General features: G+C 42.9%; 1 protein-coding gene across 5 annotated transcripts in view; it reads right to left on the minus strand.

Moving 5' to 3' along the window:
• Positions 1-18719: 18719 nt before the first annotated feature.
• GLRA2 (glycine receptor alpha 2) overlaps positions 18720-23779 on the minus strand; it is a 174608-nt gene continuing 169548 nt past the window's right edge. For all 5 annotated transcript variants that reach the window (XM_045855991.1, XM_045855987.1, XM_045855989.1 and 2 more), the window contains one exon: positions 18720-20241. In XM_045855991.1, the coding sequence (XP_045711947.1) occupies positions 19963-20241 (279 nt within the window). In that variant the 3' untranslated portion in view covers positions 18720-19962. The remainder of the gene's footprint in view (positions 20242-23779) is intronic.

The following is a 23779-nucleotide window of genomic DNA, read 5'->3' on the forward strand; positions in this document are numbered from 1 at the left end:
AGGGATGCGTGTTATTTTGCTCTGAAGCTTCCTCCTTTAGTAAATGCTCCATGTTTATGGAATGGCTAGATGAAGGAGCGATTATGAAAAACAGTACATTCTCTTGTCGTATAGCTTTAAAGCTGTTCCTTGCATCCATCACTTGTGTGGAGAGAGGAGGTAGATTTTCCTCTGCAAGGGCCAGATATAGGGGCAGGATTGATTGAATCACATGGCATTGTCATTTGGTACTGAACAGCCAGCAAGATTCTTGTCTCACCTATTCCCTGTTTCCCCTCCCCTCCCCTCCCCTCTTCCCTCTTCCCTCTTCTCTCCCCTCCTCTTCCCTCTCCTTTCCTTTCCTTTTCTCGGGCTGCCGTGACCCTCTTTACACAGGTCAGGAGAGCAGGGTCTCCTAAGAGTCCTCACTTGGCCTTTGTATTTCTAAAGAAATATCCCACATCCTATTGTATTTAAAACTAGGGATATGCTACTCATATGGAAACATGGCAGTCACGGTGGTCCGGGATGGTTTCACAGAAGTATGTAGAAAATGAATGCTATCCAGCTGCCTGGGTTTTAATCTGTTATCTGATTCCAAGCATAGTTGCAGTAAGACACAAGATGACCTTTAACTTGGTTCCTTTTTTCTTTCCCCTTCCGCGCCTGCTCAGTATCTCCAGCTTTCTCTCCTTCTCCCCTCTGGCCCCCGTATAGGGAAATCAGAGGGAGTGTGCGTTCAATGAAATAACATTCCTTGTACTTATGGACTTTGTAGTTCCTGAGGGTTGGGAATAGGGGGTTTCAGAGGAACCAGATCCACCTGTCTGCACTGATAGAACCTCTCTTACACTGAGATGGGAAATGGCCCTGACTCTATCCTTGGGTGGTTTCACAGAAGAGCCACACCCCGTGTGGGAATAAGCTCAGAGTCCGTTGTGAAATAGCATCTGTGCCTATGTGAGGCTGTGACATTGTAACCTTTGCAGTGACCCCCCATTGGTTCTGAGAATTCACAAAAGCCCCCGCCTCCTAGAGAAAACCGGTTCTCTAGCCCCTGTAAGAATCACACCCCAGAACAGGATCTGAAGCTACTTCATCTGTCACTGGCTACTTTCCGAAAGTCCACCAGTGAGTGACAGTCGCACACTTCAGCAGTCAGCTGATGGGAAGCTGCTGACTTGAACATGTTTCTAAGGCTGACGACTGTTGTTCCTTAGACAAATATAACCTCAGGACAAACGCGCCACTGAAATCAGTGGTTTGCTTTGCTCAAGCAGATTCCGTCTGACCAGCAAAACTCCCCTTACTTAAGGAGCTGCTGCTGCTGCTGCTGCTGCTGCTGCTGCTGCTGCTGCTGCTGCTGCTGCTGCTGCTGCTGCCTTCGAAGGAGGGGTGGCACTCTCTTCTTTACCGCAGGCTCAGTTTCCCCATTATTGCTGCAAGAGGGAGAAAGATCATCAGCTTCTCTTTATCATCATTCTCTTGCTGTTTTTCTTATAATAGGGACCTATCTATTACTGTGCACAGAATTCCTCTCTCCTTCTGTTGTTTGTGTTAATTGCACTATAGCTTCAGAGGGTGAGCATTGCAGTTCATTTTATTTTTTTTTTTTTAAGATTTTAATTATTTTTAGACAGAAGGGAAGGGAGGGAGAGAGAGAGAGAGAGAGAGAGAGAGAGAGAGAGAGAGAGAGAGAGAGAGAGAGAGAGAGAGAAACATCAATGTGTGGTTGCCTCTCACACAACCTGCCCTGGAGACCTGGCCCGCAACCCAGGCATGTGCCCTGACTGGGGATTGAACCAGCAACCCTTGGGTGTGTAGGCTGGCACTCAATCCACTGAGCCACACAAGCTGGGGCCATTTATAGGCCTTTAAATTTGGCCCCTTTGACCAATCAAAAGCAATAAGATGACAAACCCCTTACTAATGAGCTTGTGTTAATAAACCCCTTTTCCTCACTTGTGTGGCAACCTGGTTTCAGATTCCTTCAGCACTATAAATTTGTGTTCTACTTCACTGTTTCAGAGGCTTTTGTATTCTCTTCTCATTTCTTCCATTAATAGCATATTCTTTCTTCTTTGGAAAAAAAAAACTGTATCCCCCGCCTTTAGCTGCTGTGGTAGATTGTGAACTTTGTACTCCTTCTCCCCATGGTCTGTGGGCACACTCTCCTACACTGATTGTGCACTGGCCTTGTGACTTCCTTTGCTAATGGGACACTAACAAACAGGATGCCAGCAAAGGCTTGGAAAGCGTTTGTGTGTTGTGGATTGCTTTCTTGCTTAACTTCAGAACTGAGACCTCCGTCACGTCAATGCACCTGGCTCAGCGTGCTGGGTGTCAAGAGACATATGGCTAAGCCATCCTTACGACCCCAGCTTATAGTCAGCCATCTGCCAGACATGTGAGGTTACCCTAGACCATCCTAGACCATGCTGGCTCAAACGGGAAGAATTCTTTAGCTGGGAGTAGTTTGTCATTCATTTATTCAATTAAAGAGCATTCTATTACCAAAAAAAGACCTGCATTTCCCCCAAAATGTCAGTGTTATGAAAGTAAAGAAAGATCAAAAAGCTATTCCAGATTGGAGGAAGGTGCAGAACCATGAAAATCAAATGTAGTGTTGTACACTGGATCGGGTCTTGGACTGGGTGACAAAATGCTCTAAAACAGTCCTCCCCGCCCTTTTGGGCACCAGGGACTGGTTTTGTGGAAGACAGTTTTCTTTTTTTTTAAAAAGATTTTATTTATTTATTTTTTAGAGAGGGAAGTGAGGGAGGGAGGGGGAGAGAGAGAGAGAGAGAGAGAGAGAGAGAGAGAGAGAGAGAGAGAGAGAGAGAGAGAGAGAGAGAAACATCCATGTGCAGTTGCTGGGGGCCGTGGCCTGCAACCCAGGCATGTGCCCTGACTGGGAATCGAACCTGTGACACTTTGGTTCACAGCCCATGCTCAATCCACTGAGCTGCGCCAGCCAGGGCTGGAAGACAGTTTTCCATGGGCTGGGTGGAGGTGGAGGAAACAGGAGGCAGAGCTCAGGCAGTAAAGCCTGCTCACTCACTTGCCACTCACCTCCTGCTGTGCGGCCTGGTCCTAACAGGCCATGGGCCAGTACGGGTCTGCAGCCCAGAGGTTGGGTTACCCCTGCTCTACAAGACACTGTGGGACCATTTAAAACTTGGGCTGCAGAATAGATAATATGAAGCCCAAAAGCAGTAAGGCCTGCTTCAGTGTGGTTGGTAGGGTAATAATATGGGTGTGATAACTTATAGTTTTAATTTGAACATGTCACCGAAAATGTCATATAGTGTGCTTGAGTGTGATATTGTTATGTTACAGAATTACATGCTTATGATTTTGTAATGAAAGATTTTGTAATAAGAATGGTCATTATTTGTACCAGACTCTAATATTGTGACAGTATGAATTTTCTTGCATTTGATAATTATATTGGTTATATAAAAAATATCCTTGTTCTTAGTAAATACACACTGAAGGGTTACGAGGTAAATTGGCATGGTTTATGCAACCTATTCTATGAGAAAAATAACAATAATAATATTCTTTCCTAGAGAATAAATAATAATAATAATAATAATAATAATGAGATTAAGAGAGAGAAGAAAGGTGGCAGGAAGAGAGAATTATAAAACAGCTGTGGCAAAATTCAAAAAATCGAACAGTTTGGATAAAGTTATAATGCGGGTTATTTATACTATTCTGTATCTTTTTTAACTGTAGGAATGTTTCAAAAAAATTAGGAAGAAAAACCTTCCCAATTGAGGAAGTAAAAAGTTAACTTGTATAGTTTCCTTCAGAAACTTCTTAAGAACATTATTTCAATTTGTTTTAGGCAAAGGCCAAGACATTTATGTTGACATCGGACTTGGGGAATTATGATTGAAATAAGCAATGGAGAATGCTAGAATTGTGTTCCTTTTATGCCAAATGCACGTGAAGATAAACAAAAGCCCTCTACAAGTATGGGGTAGTGGAGAGGGTACTGGATAAGGACGAGAAAATCAAGCAAAAAATTTTTGTCTCGGTTCTGCCACAACTATCTTTATGTATTAAAACAAGTCATTCTACTTTCCTGGCCTGAATGTTTTTTCCCTTAGGTTACATGAGAAGGTAATCTCTGAAGGTTCCTACTGATGCTAACATTTATAAAATACTTACAGAATGAAACCACATGTGTTGAAAAATGAGTTCTAGTATTGTAATCTTAGTGACCCTTCATTACTATGAAGGCTAAACATCATTAAATGGAAGTATAGTAGAAGTATTGTGAGCATAGGCTTGGGTTATTACGTGGTCACCCCTGAAGAAGCTAGACGCTATGGGATATAGCAAGGATCCTAATTGCAAGGATTGGGATTGGTAAGGATCACCCCCCCCTCCACACACACACACAATCATAACTCTCCAAAATGACACAGGAAAGAAGAATCACAATGACAGCAATGACAGGGTGGCATATGGAAGAGAAGGACATGTTGTAATCTGGAAGACATGCGCTGGGTTGCCCATAAGGAAGACTTGTATTTTTAGCAGCACGAAAACCTAGCCTGAATAAGAATGTCAGTGTCATTATGAAAAAGTGTCCTGGACCCTTTTGTTATTGTCAAGGTTTGGGGGCATATAACACAAAATGGCATTTTTAAGAAAAGTGGTAGATATCTCTGGCTCCTGATACGCTGTAGCTTTATTCTGTGTCCTCACTGTCTCTCCTCTTTATAGCTTACGTTCACATTTCTCCCTGTATGTTTCTTTTACTCTTTTTTTCCTATCCACAGGCGGTGGCCATCACGATTGCTAGTTAAACGCTCTGGGAGTGTCACTCAGGGGAAGGTCACCATTTAAGAGAACTTTTTATCGGTGTAAGTATTCAGCTTAATGAATCTTCACAAACCGAATGCACTCTGTCCGCAGCACCCCATTCCAAAAGACAGTGTTACCTGTAACCCGCAATCCATTCTCTCAACTATTCCCATCCAGTAGCTCCCTCCAAGGGAAACCACCATTCTGACTTCTAACAGCATCGATGAATTTTGTTCATTCGGACTTTAAGTAAACGGAATCACAGAATAGGTATTCTCTTTATCTTTTGCTCAGTATGGGTGAGATTCATCCATACTGGTGCGCATAGCTAAGTTTGTTCATATTTATTACAAACATGTGTAGTTTGTATGTATGATGTACCACAATCTATTTGTCCATTCTGTACTTGGTGGGCATATGTGTTGTTTTTGCATTTTAGCTGTTACGAATAATCCCGCTCTGAACATTCTGGTACCTGATTTTTGGTAAATATGTCCACTCGTAGGGTGTATACCTTGGAGTAGAATTATAGCCTGTGTATGCACTCAGCCTCAGTAGATATTGTCAGGGCACTAATTTGTGAGTGCCTTTTATGGGCCAAGGACTTGCCGCGCCACCTCAGCGAGTCTGCACAAAATCCTCAGGATCTTATGGCGCTTGTACGGCAGCCAAAGACTTTGGGCTTTAGAAGGGTTAAATAAATTGTGCAAGACCCGTTACTGTTTGGGCAGGAACAGAGATTAAAACCTAACCTGACTTCAAGGCCTGTTTTTAATTTAATTTAATTTTTTATTTTATAATGTCCTCCCGTAAGCTTCTGATCTCTGACTTAGAAGCATGCTGGGCTATTTTAATATGCTTTGAGGATTAATAACAGTGGCTTTCTGAGCAATGTTGCCGGTTTATTGATAATGTTCCCAGCTATAAACCCCCCCGATGTGTGTACTACCTAGACATGCTGGCAAAGGAAAGGATGAAAAATGGTAAAGATCTATGGTCGCTCTGTTTCTGGGCGAGGCAGAGATGGTTACCTCCTCCCCCAAGATTTGAGCTCCCCTTTCACGGTGTTGAGCTGTCGTTGGCAAACTCAGACTGTTCTCCCTGTACCTAGTGGGACCATGTGAAGGTTCTCAACATGGGAACGTGAGTGATAGTGATGTGTATCACCTCCAGGCATACATAGTCGAAGGCAGGTAGTTTTTTATCCATGCATATGTATTTGCACAGCAGAAAGATACAGAGGATTCAGCATGAGCTTTTGGGCCCATGGTGATGCTGGAATCATCATCGAGGGAGCCCGGGTCCCAAATCACTGCTTGGAAGAGAGGAGAGCTACCTGCCAATCAGAAACGTCCATTTGGACATTGCATGAGTGACTGATAGACTTCTATTGTGTTATGCCTCTGAGATTTGGGGGCTTATCTGTTATAGCAGCTTGCATTACCTTATTAACTCATAAGTCAGGGAAATCTCCACACTTATGCCACCATTTCCCCATGCTCCCCTCATTTGGATTCTGGTACTTCTTCCGTGACTGAAACCTTGAAGACTTACTTCCCTGCCTCTCCTTACTGACCGGGATCATAGGAATTAAATGCTGTACTTTGCAGGACCTTGATCTAGTTATCTTTGTGAATCACCTTTAGCCCCATCATTTATTGCATGTGCTGTGACAATGTGATGTAATTGTATGTAATTCAGCCTTTGAACCTCTTTGTTCTTGGGGAGGAAGCCATTACAGGATGGAAAAAGGCCTTTTCATGGCAACAATGGGAAATTTAGTGGGACCTCTTTTTATATATAGCCATGCACTTGTGCAACTCTTTTATGCTTTTGTCAAACTTCGCCTCCCAGAAGCTTTGTGACATAGGACAGGCAGCTTTATTATCTCTGTTGGGCAGTTGAAGAAGATGAAGTGCAAAGGGGTTTAGTCATCCTGGACGGGAAACCAGACTTGTGGCTCCAGTCCACTGTCCCTTTGGCTCCGCTCTGACGCCCCAGTGTCTGTGTCCGAGTCAGGGAATTATCACAGAATTTACCAAGCCACATGAAAACAGACTATTGCACTTGGGATTCTTCACTTTGGGTCTGAGGAATCAGTAATTTAAAGAAACCAGTAATCTCTCAAGCAATTTTTGTAGTTGGTTTCCTGGGGACTGATTTTCGCATAGGCTCCCCGAGCTTTATTACCCTCTTACAGGGCTGTGGTGTCCATCTGTGTAGACCAAACACTACATCACCATATCGGCAGCCCAACTAGTGGATGATACAAACGCCACAAGATCCGGGTCAGGGTTTTGGCACGTTCTAAGCACCGAGCTGAGTCTTGTATCTGCACGTGTGAGCCCTTCCTCTTTCTTTCTGCTTCGAGACTGTGAAACTAGCAAGTTTCCCCAATTCCCATGCTTACCCTTTCTTCCCGCATGCCCATTTTTTCTTTTTCACAGATTCCATCTGGATGCCTGCTGCAAAGCCTCGCACAACTGTTCCTTCCTTGGTTTGCCTTTCTGACGAGATTTGTCATCCTTTCTCTGCTGATCTCTCTTCCTTGTAGACGCCATTGCTTTCCAAGGCCTCCCTGTTTGTTGGGAACTGCCCTGCCTGGTATCAGAAGCTGTAACTTCCGCCTAGGCTAAGGCTAAGGAAATGCCCTTGGAACCGTAAGTCAGCAAAGAGACAAAAGCTTACCTCCCTGGCAGGAGCACTGCTTCCGCTGCTTCATTCATAACTGAACCCCAAAGCTTGGTCGGTTAGCCAAAGACAGGTAAGATTCCCCAAGGGGGGAATGACCTACGACAGGCACGATCACATGGGAGGCCTCCAAAAGAAGGACTTTGGGGGCTGCAGCAAAAGGGGGTGATGGACCCTCGCTCCTCTGCTTTGACTTAGCCTGAGTCCTCATCATCTGGAAGAAAATCTCCTTATCTCTTTGTTGCCTTAGTTCCCGTGCTCCACCTAAGCCTGAAACAATGACAGGGTGGTGTAGCTCTGTGCTGGAAAGGGCGGGTTCCCCGGGTGATCAGGCCTAAGAAAGAACATGTAAATTCCTGTGAAACCTTCTTTGTTTAGAATGCTCTCAGTTGAATGAGAAGAGTCCAAGGAGGAAGTTAGTTTGTTCCTTAAAAGTCTGACAGCTCTTTGACCCTGACTCAAAATAGGCCCTCAGACTTCCTTGTTACCTATTGTTTGATCCTTACTTCCTAGCAATGAGTAATGAGCTTTTACCTGGATTCTTATGCAAACAAAACCAATAAAAAGCCTCTCCGGAGGGGGAACAGCGCGCTCTCCCCACCAGGGAGGGTGGCCATGGTGCCCTCCAGGAGAGAGGGTGGCCAAGGCGCTCCCCACGTGAGGAGTGGCCCTGCTGTTCCTATTCCCCTACTGGACCTGGTTGTCTCTGTGTATGTTTTTCTCGCGTTTTGACGAGCCATCCGCAGCGTTCCGTGATCACTGCTGGCCGGTGACCCACGCATCACCTGTTCTCACCTTTCATATGAGCTCCAAGACGACTGCCCGAACTGTGGAGATTTTGATTCCCAGTACTCCTCTCACAAGCCACGCCTCATCGCTGTTTTTCTGTCCCGTAGCTCCCTCGTGTGGAATGCCTTCCCTGGTCCTGCCCACTCCTCCGAGCCCTGCTTGAGCCCTACTTTCTACACTCGGGGTTCCTCCAGACCTTCGCATCTCCCTTGCCTCTAAACACTGCCATGGGACGCTGTGGAAGGGCCCTGGGGCGGGAATTGGAAGTCCTGGGTTCGAGCATGACACTTTCGTGGATGCTGTGGCCCTGGGCAAGTCATTTAGCTCTTCCGAGCCTCAGTCTGTACTTCTGCAAAATGAGGGCACTTGGCTAATGACCTCAGAGTTTCTTTCCAGATAGCAATTCTCTGAATGTTGGCTTGATTTAAACCAATGGGATTCAGCCAAGTTTGAGGCATATGTCCTATTTAGATTTCCACAAACACTAGAGCATGTTCAGAAAGTCTTGGTCCGTTTCCTGGCAGTAAGTACCTGAGGATCCCAGTCAATTGAACTCTTTGGTGAATAATTAAGAGATGCCTTTATTCTTTCATTAGCATACACTTACTGAATATCTTAATTATCTATTGCTGCACAGCAATTTGCCTTCAAATTTAGTGGCTTACTACAACAGACATGTATTACTGCTCAATTTCTGTGGTCAGGGATCTGTGTGTGGCATAGCTGGGTCCCCTGGCTCAGAAATCACAGTGTTGTCCTGGACTGCAGTCAACTCAAGGCTTAAGTGGTAGAAGGTTCGTTCCAAGCTCATTTGTGTGACTGTTGGCAGATTCAGTTCCTCATAGGCTCTGTAGTTCTGCTGTGGCCTCGTTTCCTTGCTGTGTGTTGGCCAGAGGACTCCCTCAGTTCCCTGACACATAGGCATCGCCACAGGGCACTTCAAAATACCACTTTGCTTCTTTAGAGCAAGCAGACAGTAGGAGCCTCAGAGAGATAGAGGTAGAGATGGAGATAGAGAGAGACAGAGAGACAGAGGTAGAGAGAGATAAAGAGATAGAGAGATAGAGGTAGAGATAGAGAGATAGAGAGGTGGATATAGAGATATATAGAGAGAGGCATAGATATATAGAGAGATAGAGATGGAGATAGAGATAGAGATAAAGATAGAGAGATAAAGATGGAGATAGAGATGATAGAGATGGAGATGGATATAGAGATGGAGATAGAAATAGAGATAAAAATGGAGATCGAGATGGAGATCGAGAGAGATAGAGATGGAGATATAAATAAAGATAAAAATGGAGATAGAGATAGAGAGAGATAGAAAGAGAGAGGGCATAAGGCCTAAGTCACAGCCTCTTGTAATTTCATTTCATAAGTGACATCCTGGCACTTTTGTGATATATTCTGTTTATTAATGGAGATGGACAAATAGCTAGCTACTTATTCCATTGAGTTGGGAACTAATTGAAAAATCAGACAAACAAGTGAGGCAGGTGAGAGGCCCCAAACGCAGACATCTGTTGCTTAGTGTTGGTTTTCTGTGAATGAAATCGGTTATTCTGCACGAAAAAGCTAAAGGAGCCCCTTTCCAATCATTTTAAGTGGGAAAAATTACTATGCGTTACAAGTCAACCCAAAGCCCCCAACCAGCAAAAAAGACATTAAAATGTCCATACGTAAAGAATAAACTGTCATATCATGAGCTAAATATTTAAACATTGCTTCCCTGGTGCCAAATAATGAATGTGGTGGTTAACAAGCAGTTGCTTTGTCTACTCATGCCTTTCTTAGTGCTCGCAATGTCCTCGCCTCTGTTCACACTCTGGAACACTAAAAAAAAGTCTGTGAGGACTTCTGACCCATCTAAACTTGATTTATTCTAAATGCCAATTGTATTAGGAGTGAAACTTACAATGTTTCCTGCATGCTCTTTTGTTAAAAAAAAAAAGGTTGTATTGGTTTTGAAGACATAAATGTGATTTAAAAAATTTTTTTATTTATTTATTTTTAGAGAGAGGAGAAGGGAGGGAGAAAGAGAGAAAGAGAACCATCAATGTGTGGTTGGCTCTCACGCACCCCCGACTGGGGCCTGGCCTGCAACCCAGGCATGTGCCCTGACTGGGAATTGAACCCATGACCCTGGGGTTTGCAGGCCAGTGCTCAGTCCACTGAGCCACACCATACTTAACTCAAAAATAAATGGAATTTTTGAATGCAACATTCATTTACCTGAAAAGTACTTAGGTGAAGTTTGGGTATTAAAAACCAAGAGGGCCCTGGCTGGCATAGCTCAGTGGATTGAGCACAGGCTGTGAACCAAAGCATCACGGGTTCGATTCCCAGTCGGGGCACATGCCTGGGTTGCAGGCCACGGTCCCCAGCAACCGCACATTGATGTTTCTCTCTCTCTCTTTCTCCCTCCCTCCCCTCTCTAAACATAAATAAATAAACTCTTAAAAAAAAAACAAGAGGAATTTTCCTGAGCAAACATCAGCGGGAGACACATTCTATGTGCTATGCCGATCTCACTTGCATTGTAAATAGTGCTGATGGTGGAAAACGTGATTTACACCTGTGGGCAAGCAGACTGTCCATTTCCGTGCTGTGGAGTGAGTCCGACTTATCTGTTGAGTCACAGATTGTGCTGGAGGACTGTGGGCTTTCCCTGAAGGGAAACATTGAAAACACTTCCTCCTTGGGAAACATTTCCATTCTGTTGCAAACATATGGCAAGACTAGAGCACAACATGCGATTTGGGAGGATTGGCCCTCCCCCAAGAAAAAGGAAAATGGAAGGGGGAGGGAAACATGTTCAGGCTCCTCGGGGAGATTCAGTCGCTTTTCCTTTCCCTGAAGGGGCTGAGAGGGCCCAGAAGTTACCCGTCCAGTTTGGGAGACATGACCCTCACCACCTACCCTCCAGTGTAGTTTCTCACACTTCGCATGCGTAAGTCTAACAATGGCATTGCAACTCATGTGCTGCCATTGTTATTACCATTATAGATGGAGACATGGATACTTTGAGAGATTAAGCAACATATCAAAGGAACAGGAACAGAACATGATACATTTGCGACCTGAACCCAGACCTGCCCAGTGCTAAAGCCTGTGTCCTTCGCCACGAGGGGGAACACCCTACTGTTTGCATACTTAACTCAATTACAACCGGAAGCGGGATGTTGCTGAATATTTAGTTGCTAATCTGGTGAATTTTGACACATTTAAGTGGTAAAAAGTTCTGTCCATGTTGCTAGGGCCCATTTTGTTCCTGTCTTTGTCTAGGCTAGAAGTTCTCCTTTGCTTAAGTTAATGTTGGACAGTGGACGGACCATGTCAGGTTTTGACAGGAATATTTAACTTCAAAACTTTAGAGGTCATCCCTCTTTCCTCTCTCTCTGAACTCCTCTACACTCTAGCCAGAATTATGTTCCGAGATGCAAAAACAATCTGTCCCTTCTCTGCTTAAAACCTTGTAATAATGTACTGTTACTTATAACACAAATCCCAAGATCCTTAACCAGGCACGTGACCCTATATTTTCATCCCTGCTTTTCTCTCCGGTCTCATCTCTCGCTTCCATTTTGGAATAAGATCCAACCATTTGAAACTTTCTGTAGCTGGCATAGTTTTCTCTGAAGGAGGGTGTGGAACACCAAGAGTTTTGAATGAATGATAAAACATAGTAATCATAAAACATAGCATCAGAGATCCCCAAAAGGCCTCAAGTATATCTTACTCTCTTTAACTGCCCCTAAGGACTGCAAATATATTCATACTGAGTTGTTATGGAGACTTTTTTTCTTAAACATCCAGCGGCCCGGCCATCGGTCTTCCGTTAAGGCTGTCATTGGGTTTACGGGCAAACAGAAGCTCCCGAGAAAACACTGGGTTGTGTGTGTGTCCAATCAAGCGGGGAAGGTGGCTCTTGTTGCAGGATTCTGAACAGCTGGGAAGGGAAAGAACCTGGGGAGCTATAGCTGGAACCAAAACAAGAGTCACCTCCTCAGTGGGGCTGGAGAGGAAAGATGTAAAATCAGCCTTACTTTACTTGTAATCTGACCTGTGGGGTCCTCTTGCTCCCTTAGTCTACTCACAGTCTGGGCGGAGCTAGGACACAGTGCTTGTGGGTTGATTTGCAGCCTAGTGTGGCTTTGCCTCATCATTACAACTTGTTAAATCAGTCCCAAAGCCAATAAGAGAATTCCTGATAGGAGGGAACCCATGCGAGCAGGTATTGAATGTTGCCCTGAGAGATACTTCCCAGGATTCACTAACTTTTTGCCTGTCTTCTTGTGTGACGTTTAGATATTTACAGTCTGCACACCCTTACATGTGTGCCCATTTTAATGATCCCGGAGAGCAAAAAAAGAACAAGAAGGTGAGATTCATTCAAAGCTTTCCCGAGATCAATACCATAATTATATTTTAGACCCTCCAGGTATTAATCTTCTGCTTTGTTTCAGAAAAGCAATTCCATTTTCCTAGCATGGTCTTTTAGGAATAATACTGCTTCTCCATGGCTCTTGTGAAATTTTTCCCCCGAAGGAAAAAGAAAGGCAAGCTTTTTTGCTTTTCACCTCCTTTGCTTCCACAGCCTTTCTCTCTGTTAAATTGATGTTCACTGATGCTCTAAAAAGAATACACACAGAGAGAAGGCAGATGTGAAAATATTTTATAATATTAAATAGCTTGAATAGAAGCTGTTTTCAGTGCTTGCTGACACTCCTCGCTTTCATTATGTTATTTAACAAATACCATTGTGTTTGTTGTCTAAAAATAATATTTTGCTAAAATAACATAATGCTGATGATATTTGTGGAATAGTCGTTATGGGCTAACGATTGTTCCAAGCACTTGGCATGAATTGAGCAATTTAAATTTCATTGGAATTCTGTGCAGTAGGTACTGTTGACACATTAGGAGTCCAGTGCATGGAGAGCTTGGAACCTTTGCCCATGGGCTCGCAGCTAGGAAAGCAGAACTGAAATTTGATCCCAGGCAATCTCAGACCAGCAATTGCCTGTTCAACCACTAAGCTGTGTCTGGCTGAAACTGTACGTACCTGACACCTGGAAGAATGTAAAGAATTAGACACAGTTCATACCTGTACCGGGCTGAGCAGTGTTCCTCCAAAATTCTTGTTTCCTCGGAACCTTGCAATGTGACTTCATTTGGAAAGAGGATCTTTGTAGATACAATGAGTTAGGATGATGAGGGCATACTGTGTTAATGTGGGCCCCATAAAGTGTCCTTAGAAGGAGAGGGAGATTTGGAAACAGGCACATACACAGAGGGAAGGTGGCCCTGTCACCACCTTGGTTTTCATGTTTCTAACCTCCAGAAGTGTGACAGAATAAATTTTGGTTGTTTTAAACTACCCAGTTTGTAATAATTTGGTACAGGTAGCCCTAGGAAACTACTATAGTACCCCTAAAAGTCTCATAGGCTGGTAGGGGAAATGGATAAGGAAATGAATTATTAAAAATGATATGATAACGCCCTGGCTGGCGTAGCTCAGTGGATTGAGCGTGGGCTGCGAACCAAAGTGTCGCAGGTTCGATTCCCAGTCAGGGCACATGCCTGGGTTGCAGGCCACGGCCCCCAGCAACCGCACATGGATGTTTCTCTCTCTCTCTTCTCTCTCTTTCTCCCGCCCTTCCCTCTCTAAAAATAAATAAATAAAATCTTTAAAAAAAGATATATCTATACAAATAAACATATAAAATATATCTTTTATAGCCATCATAATTATATATACAATTATATAACAATATATATCCATCATGATAATTTTTTAGATTGACTGAAGAAGCAATACAATGTGCTAACTAAAAGCAAAAACACTGCCTGACTTTGAATCTTGACTGTGTGACCTCAGAAAGGGACTTTAGCTCCTCATGCGCTACTGTCCTCATCCACAAGATAACTTTCAGATACCTTTGACATTCGCGGTTTCATTTCATCCTCACGGCAGCCTTGAAAGGCGGGTGGGCGGGGCAGATATCATCATTCTCATTCTGCAGACATTGCCTAGCCTTTCACAGCTGGTACTCGATGCCTGGATCTACCTCTGTGATCGTGGCCTTCACTGTGCTTTGTAGCAGTTTCTTTACCCACAAAATAATGATCATGCTGCTGCTGCTGCTGATGGTAGCGACGCCGCTGCTGTTGTTGCTGATGATGGCGATGGGAATGGTTATGGTGCTTTTGCTGCGGATGGTGATGGCAATGGTGATGCTCGGAGGGGATGGGCGGTAAGATCGTGTGGGCATGATGAGGACTTTGGCTCATTCTCTAAGTAAGATGGCAAGCCATTGGAGGTTTAAAGCCAAGTGACATGATCTGGTTTATGCCTTAAAAGGAATTTTCTGTCTGTTCTCTCTCTTTCTCTCTCTCTTCCCTGCTACCCTATCCCCAAATCTTTCTCCGTAGAAAGCAGGGGTAGCTTAAGAAATGATTATCCATTGCATGTGAGGAAGTCTTCATTAGTTCTGACACTGGTACATGAAGGGTCTCCTAGCCCTTGATGTTATCATTTTTGAGGACCCAGAGCCTTCAGTCTGCATGCGGACTGACCAAGCTGCTCATTCCATGACCAGCCCTGGGTCCTCCAAGAAGGCCAGTGCGATTGCCACTTCCCCAAGAGCACCCCAGGGCTCTGTGCTCCTCTCTGAAGATGCACTCACCTATTTATAAACCATTGGTGCCAAAGCGCTAAAGTGCTTTTAAATGCTGGCCTGTGGTCTAAAAGCCTCTCAGACACACTACTCTCAGCTTGAAGCAAACTATATTACTTATTTCCAAAGCGCATTTGCACCAAAGTAGGAATATTGCAACTTTTCTTAGGTGGGGGGCATGTGTGACAATGTGACGGCCATTTTCTCTCCTTCAAAAATGGAAATAAACACCTTCTCCATGGAATTCCATTGGTCATTTTTTTCCAGCCCCAGGATTGTTTTGGGCATTCAGTCATATCAAATATTGACTCCGTGAAGATATCCTTAACGCTGTATGCACAATTTTGAGCAATTTCTCTTAGGCATTTTGAACAGACATATTCTACAACATACACTCCTTTACCAGTTTGTTTTCCCATCCATGAGGGCGGGTGAGTGATACCGTGACTTTTTACTTCGCGGGCTTTCATTTCCCTCAACACTGTGGGTATAGTCACAGCTACAGGAAACAAGTCGTGCTGCATGTTCCACCTCTGACATGATAGGACTTCGGTGAGATGGTGAACTCATAGAGCTTCGGTTTATCTATTGCTCAAAGGATGGATGTCAGCTCTTTGTGGTCTGGCCACCCTGAGTAATTACTGGCATTGAATTCCATTGTAGCAAGAAAAACGTGTCGATGTGCGGGAAGCACTCCTGAATGTGAGGCTGTGGTGTTAGCTCTAGTTCTTCTGCTTTGTGCTCTCTGAAGAGCGTGTATTGCTTGAACCACTCGAATGACACTCAAAAAAAGAGAAAACTGAATAGGTGAAAATAAGGAAAATTTATAGCGAAGGTTGAAAGATTCAAAAAGGAGTATCTGGCAGACATGTAAATTACATTCATCCTACAAACTGGCTTCCTGTTTAAATTAGGAAATGCATAAATCAAAAAAAAATCCAAATAGATTATTATTATTATTTTTTTTGTTTTCCAAAGCTGTGAATCACATGATATGGAATTTTGTGCTGTGTTTTGGTTAGAACCTTCTTACTTGATATTTAGCTAACTATTTGCTAAATATTTGCTAAATATCAAGGAAGAAGAATGTAAAATGACATTTATTTAATCTTTATTGGGAGGTTTGTTTTTAGAATTTGGCAGATCCGTTCAGCAGCATAGATGCGGAGCTTAATGCTAACACTGTTTGGAAGGATTTTTCAAAATCTACAGTCAGCCTGGTGTGTAGTATCTGTTGTGGGCCAAGGTGTTTGGAAATGCCATCAAGAGTCTTAAGGCTTAATTTAAAAATGTTTGAAAGACAAATCCCCTAGTAAACCGTTATCTGAAAAATAGTGGCAGTACTTGGTTACCTCATGTCACTGCTTGGGTGGGAAAAACTTATATAACTTTGTGTTGACATGCACAGCCTATTGGGCTGGCCAAAAAGTTTGTGTTTTTCTGTAAGATGGCTCTAGGAGTGCCTGGTTGTCTTTAAGTGCTTTAGAAACAATTTTGTTAGAGTGTATATTGACAGCTGTCATATCAACATGCATTTAAAAAATTTATCAAAATTTGTGAATGTTTGTGCAGCCATTTTAATATTGAAGATGGAAGAAAATAAACATTTTCAGCATATTGTGCTTTATGATTTCAAGGGAGGTAAAAAGGCAACTGAAATGCAAAAAAAAAAACCAAAAAGAAAAGACTTGTGCAGTGTATGGAGAAGGTGCTGTGACTGATTGAATGTGTCAAAAGTGGTTTGCAAAGTTTCATGCTGGAGATTTCTCTCTAGACGATGCTCTAAGGTCTAGGACCAGGTGACCTCCATAGCAATCAAATCAAGATATTACTGGTAATTGAGAACAATCAATGTCATACCACACAGGAGAAAGCCAGCATACTCAAAGTATCCAAATAATAGAGTTACTGGTGAAAACAAAAAATGTGTCTTTATTTTATAGAAAAAACTAAATGGATTTTTGGCCAACCCAATAATGTTTATTGGGCATTTGAGCTCTGGCGGGCATTGCAGAGAGCCAATGAACATAGCCACTTTCTTCCAGAAGCTTCCAATCTCATGAAAGCAGGTAGTCAGTTCCTCAGGGCTGTAATTTTACTCTTGAACTATTTTTCCTTCAAATACTATTATGAAAGAAAATGTCCTAAACAAAAAGTCCAATAACATTTTTGGAGGCATTATCTATTTCACCAGACTGTGTGGCACTCATAATCCTTTCCCTGAGATTTGATCTTGTTTATATAACCCAAATTGGAACATTCAAGAGTTCTTTCCACTGAACGTGGACTCGCTTTTGAGAAAAGCCAAGAATTCCTCTCGCCATCCAGGATGCCTTTGCCTCCTTATGTGGCTGGCAGATGTGTTTCGAGGTAAATGTTTAAACATTTTTCCGATGTGGAGACTATGCCCCGCAGAAAATTATGTGGTGTACACTGTGATTAGACACGGTCATTTAGCTGAGGATTGCCCCTAAGGTCCCTTCTCATGTCACCATATGCAGAGTCGGGGCTCTCCCCAGGATGCTTACGGGGTCAGGCCCATGTGGGGAGGCATTCAGTCTCCATTTTACTGTTTGGCGGTGGGAGGAACAGAATCAAGACCAATCAAAGACTTTGCTTTATTAATTTAGAAAGGAATGAGCAGTAAGACGGAAATAGTATTTCAGAAATGCTGCAAAAAGCCTGGCATTAATCTTGCCATGGTGAGACACTGTGAAGCATTTTACCCTGCCATAACCAATACTATTTATACTAGCAATACTTTCATTATTATCTATTAATGCTAGAGAATTTACTATGCGTTAGACTCTGAGCTAATGGCTTTACTTGCATTTTTTTTTCAGTTTATCCTCTTAAAACTCTATGAAACAGAAACCACTCAGAAACGTCAGATAACTCCCCTAAGATCCCTCTGTTGCTAGGTGGCTGAGCCAGGCTTTCTGTCACCCATGTTCATGCTTTTAGCAATTCTGCAGTACTCCTCTCTGTGGAAATGAGTCACTGTTTGAATAGGTTTAAGAGGCCATAACCGTTGACCTATGAATTCACATCTCCCTGAAAATACTATGATGTATATCTTTGGTTAAGGAAAATCTACTCTGGTCAAGACGAGCTAATCCTACTTCCCTGGGGTTCCTACAATTTTTTTTGTCATCTTGGAACTCTATTCCTGACAAAATCATGATGGGTAGGTGGACAGGTTGGGCTTTTGTATTTATTTTCACTTCGATATTTTATGAGTCCTCGGTGTTCTTGGAACATTTCCATATCTCATATGAAGTGTCCAGCATTAGATTCCGCTCACAATGACTCTATCAATTTTCCACATCTCTGTTTTCCTATTCCTCCAATGAGGATAACATATTTTTTTATTTCCTCATGGGGATACTAAAGCTACTGTTATAAGAATAATATAATAGCTATATAAGGCTTCAAGCTTATGAGGGAGACCAGGAGCAAAAATCCAAGTTACCACTGCCATGTAAATTTTTCACATTGTTGTGCAAAAACAGCCCTGGCTGGTGTAGCTCAGTGGATTGAGCATGAGCTGCAAACCAAAGGGTCGCTGGTTCAATTCCCAGTCAGGGTGCATGCCTGGGTTGCAGGCCAGGTCCCCAATGGGGGCCATGTGAGAGGCAACCACACATTGATATTTCTCTTCCTCTCTCTCTCCTTCCCTCCCCCTCTCTCTAAAATAAATAAATAAATAAATAAAATCTTTAAAAAACAGAGAGACTCCTAGCGAAGTTCTGTGGCACACTTAGCTTTATTGAAATTGAACAAATACTTTTTTTTTAAATAACCCCTTTTACAGCACATGTAAAATTTAATTTTTTTTTCATTATATTTTACAGGTTGTCTTTTATCTGAGTAAGCAAAAATACGTCTTTTATTTTTTTTTCTTACTTAAAACATGTAGCCAGGATTCAAACCACATAGCTCTGGTACCAAAAAGGCAACGGGTTATGAAAATCACAGTACAGTTTTAAAATTCTTTAAGTTCATTACGGATATTTAAAATGATATTCACTTGGATTGACAGTAGAAATCATGGGTCAGTTGACATTGGGACTAGTAGTTACACCTACAATGAGAGCAGAAACGGGAAGTTCAAGCTAACATGAGCTACACCATTCAGGACACACCATCTCCATAAATACTGTGGCTGACAGGCTGCGATGGCTAAGTCACACTGGAGCACTTCACACAGAAACATAGCCACAGCGAAAAAAGTACATAGTGCACCAACTTGGATCTCAAATAAAACGGGCATTTGTTTTTAAGAGGGTATACCACCAAATCAATTACACGAGACACGATTTAAACCCCCCCAAATTACATCTAGGAAAGACAAATAATATTAAAATGCACACTCACATGGACAGTAAAGTAGAAATCTGTTCTTTGTGATTGGTGTTTATTTTTCGTTGTGGATTTTTCGATAAGTAGAAAGAATTTATGACCCACAAAAGGATTTCTCGGGTGAAACACTAATTACAGACATTGTAAAGAACATAGCTCAGGAGGCTCGTTTTAAAAATGAGGCAGCGTTTTCCTGAAAAAGTTTGGTCCTCGACTCACTATAGGCTAGTCACTATGGTCAGATGGTAAGCATTTTCTGTGTGTGTGTGTGTGTGTGTGTGTGAAGCTAATTTTTCAGTACCAGAATTAGTCAAAACCAGACCAACAGACAAATTGCCCTTGAGAACTTGACCTTGCATTATCATGTCCAATTAATGCATCATCTGAGAGAACAACGCTAAAGACTATGAAGGGAATTTTACTCACATGATTCTGCAACAACTTAATTTTGTGCAAACGTTTTTCCTTCGTGGCCGTATAACTTATCTTCATTCACATAGGTGCCAGGAAACTCACCCCAAGATCCTCCCTCCCCCCTCCCCCAATCTTCGCCTCTGTCAAAGTGATATAAAGACAATTGCACTGTGTATTTACAAGCACAACACTTAGGCAAGAAGGTCCCGGGATTCGAAGGGCACATCTATTTCTTGTGGACATCTTCATGCCGAATGATCTTGTATGTGATCCAGTAAAAGATGTTGAAAATGAGGAAAGCCAATGGGAAGGCAGCCCGAGATATTGTGTCAATCCTTTTTGCCCGGTCCACAAACTTCTTCTTGATGGCATCTGCGTCTTTTGGGGGCTGCGGGATCGCGTTGGCAGGTGCGGTCTTGACAGCGGTTCCATCCTTCACCTGGAGGCAGTGACCCATCCCGTAACCGCTGAAATTAAAACGGCTTTCACGAGTCACATCTTCTTCCTGAGAGAAGGAAGGCAGAGGAAGCACAGAGTGGTTGTCAGTCAAATCAGATGGAAGATGCTTTAAATTCCTCTGAAGTAAAAGGATAAATCACAGTTAACTGGTAGCGTGGGAGGCTTTTAGAATGGGTAGTTCTCTTTCAAGTTTTAACTCAATTATTCATGGGATGGATACAGTTCATTAACTTTTCAGGCTGAGAAATTTACGGTACAAATAATGACTTTGTGGTCATTTTAATTAATTAACAAACAGAAACACTTACATTATATTCAGCACTGACTTTCCCAAAATCTAGTGTATTGGTCCATAGCTTTGAATAGACTTTTATTTTATTTTTAAAAAATTTTTATTTATTTTTTAGACACAGGGGAAGGGAGGGAGAAAGAGAGGAAGAGAAATATCAGTGTGTGGTTGCCTTTCACATGGCCCCTGCTGGGGACCTGGCCCACAACCCAGGCATGTGCTCTGACTGGGAACCGAACCAGTGACCCTTTGGTTCTCAGGCCAGCGCTCAGTCCACTGAGCCCCACCAGCCAGGGCTGAATAGACTGTTTTAAAATGAAGTCTCTAAATCTCAATATAATACTCTAAAACAGTTTAGAGGACCATTTGTTCATTTACTCATTCATTCATCCACTCAAAAAAGCATTTATTTAACTCCTGCTCTGTACCTGGCTCTTAAGTAGGAATTTCTAGTGTTGGGGCTCGACAGCCCAGTTCCTTCTGTTGACAGGGTAGATCTAAGATGAACTCCTTAAATGTATACATTTCCCCTCCAGCCCTCTAGTTCATTTCAGTTGTATGGGAGAAATTAAATATTCATCATTTGGTCTTGGGTATTGATACCCTGGCTAATTATTCCAGTGTCAGTTTTTAAGATTGATTCTTTGGGTGCTTATTTATTTCTACCATATTTAAACATGGGTCCTTTTAGCTGATGTCAGTGGTATTTTGTGTTGACTATTTCTACATGATTTAGAGAAAAGACTGAAAACTTGTATTTGTTCCTCACTGTGAAGAGTAAATAGCCTTAGAAGAGACAAATGTGTGGAATGTAGGTGTGACGTGGGTCCAAACGGTGAGTTGAAAAGGCAGGATTGAAATGACCTGCTTAATAAACATTTAGTTCTAAATAGCCATCGATTGAATCTTCTTCTAGATTACTGCATCCCACAGTACTCTGCAACTCCTTTAAGTAAGCAGAGACACTGCACTCTTTATCTTGCCAAATAATAATAATGGTTATAGTTCCTAAAAGACAAGAGCGATTGGTATTAATTTTATCTCATCAATGTTTATTGCATGTTGATGGCGCCTTCAGCCGCATGTGAAAGGTATAGTGAATGCAGGACTACTAACATATATGAATGACAGCCCAACTGTGAGCCAATGGTATGCAACGACACATTGTATCTTATGTATCAAAATGAGTTTTGTAAGGTCAACAGGAGAGCCGGAGATAAGTAAGGAATGTAAGAAGAGTGTTTTAGTTAGTACACTTCATCCTGCACAAGGTGGGGAGTGAGAGAGCATGCGGTGTAAAGAAGCGCAAGGTGCTCAGATTAGATTATGGTCGACGCGCCGGTGGTGAGTGCAGCCCCGGGAAACAGAGAGAGATGTGCCCCCCTGTGGCTCACCTGGCTAGACCAGTACTCAGGTGCCACTGCCCTCTGCGGGCGGTGTGTGTAGGCTGGAAATGAAGAGGAGAGTTCAACAGAGTCCTTAAGGCCTTTGGCTGATTGGCACTGCCCGCCCCTGTAATACGGTACCTCTGGTCAGGCCAACCCTGAACATGGCTCTGGTCAGGCCAACCCTGAACATGGCTCAATGGCTAAATGTTGCCTTGCAGCCTGAGGTCACTGTAGGGAGTCTGAGCTGGAGAGATAGCCGGTGTGAATAATTGCCAAACACTCCATGTCACCCTTCACGGCGTCCATCAGATCTCTAGAAGAATCAGGCTAGAAAACAGAAGGCTCATATACCGGATGCATTGGTAGTTCTTATCAATGAATGCATCTAGTGCTACCAATAACAGGCATGAATTAGAACCTTTAATCAGCCTGCTTATGTCAGGAAAATCAGGCCAAAGCTCTTGTAATAAAGTAACTTTAAAACTTTCCTCTGTAAAATCATCTATCCAGGACTTTTATGTATATGGGATTGTCTTGCACAAGTCAGTTTGAGATGCTCTGTCTCATTTCTTTTTTTTTTTTAAGATTTTATTTACTTATTTTTAGAGAGGGAAGGGAGGGAGGGAGAGGGGGAGAGAGAGAGAGAGAGAGAGAGAGAGAGAGAGACAGAGAGAGAGAGACAGAGAGACAGAGAGACGGAGAGACAGAGAAACATCAATGTGCGGTTGCTGGGGGTCATGGCCTGCAACCCAGGCATGTGCCCTGACTGGGAATCGAACCTGCGACACTTGGGTTCCCAGCCCGCGCTCAATCCACTGAGCTATGCCAGCCAGGTCTGTCTCATTTCTTAACAAAATGTTACAAGGGATTTTTCATTCAACAATTAATCGGTTGAGTGTTGACCCAGTGGCTGACATTGCACTGCATGCCGGGAGTCAGTGGATGAAGTTGGACAAAGGCCTTATCTGCATGGCACTTTCAGAACCCAGTGGAAGAGCCTGACCTAAAGGCATTATCAGAAAAGAAAGCTGGCAAAGCCCTGGCACGGTAGCACAGTCGCTGAGTGTCGTCCCGATAAACGAAAGTTGCCGGTTTGACCCCCAGTCAGGGCACACAGAAGAATCAACCAAGGTATGCATAAAGAAGTGGGACAACAAATCACTGTCTCTGTGTCTGTCAAATCGGTAAAGAAATAATAAAAGGAAGCCAGCAAACAAAACCTAGCTTGACATTAGAGTACTTCCATGTACTCAGCTTTCTGAGCTCAATAATGAAGGTGTAAGTTGGACTCAGATTCAAGTATTAGATCATTTTTCTTTGCCTTTAAATCTGATTCCTATATTTTACGGATGCAAAAGTTTCAAATTAAGTATAGTATTTCAAAATATGGAATAAACAGATAGATGAATCATTGCAGTGTTATTGTTCAGTACTTAACAAGAAAGGACGCATAGCAGTCATTAGGGGAAGGGGTCTTTGCTTATCCCATGGATTTTAGGTGGTCTCGGACATACGTTGACTAAATTGAATATTAGATCTCAAGCAGCGTATGAGAGAAAAAGAAATGGTGTCTGTCGATTTAGTAAGGAGAGATCCAAGCCCTGGCTGGCATAGCTCAGTGGATTGAGTGCGGGCTGTGAACCAAAGTGTCACAGGTTCGATTCCCAGCTAGGGTACATGCCTGGGTTGCAGGCCATGACCCCCAGCAACCGCACATTGATGTTTCTCTCTCTCTCTCTCTCCCTCTCTTCCCTCTCTAAAAATAAATAAATAAAATCTTAAAAAAAAAAAGGAGAGATCCAGACTAGGAATTTGGGGATTTGGATTCTAGGCCTGGCTCCGAGGGTTATAAGCTATGTTGATCTTAGGCTAGATATTTATTCTTTCAAGGCCTCTGGAATCTCATG

The sequence above is a fragment of the Phyllostomus hastatus genome, unplaced genomic scaffold (genome assembly GCF_019186645.2).
Source record: "Phyllostomus hastatus isolate PE091 unplaced genomic scaffold, TTU_PhHast_1.1 phas_scaffold_12, whole genome shotgun sequence".
Taxonomy (NCBI): domain Eukaryota; kingdom Metazoa; phylum Chordata; class Mammalia; order Chiroptera; family Phyllostomidae; genus Phyllostomus; species Phyllostomus hastatus.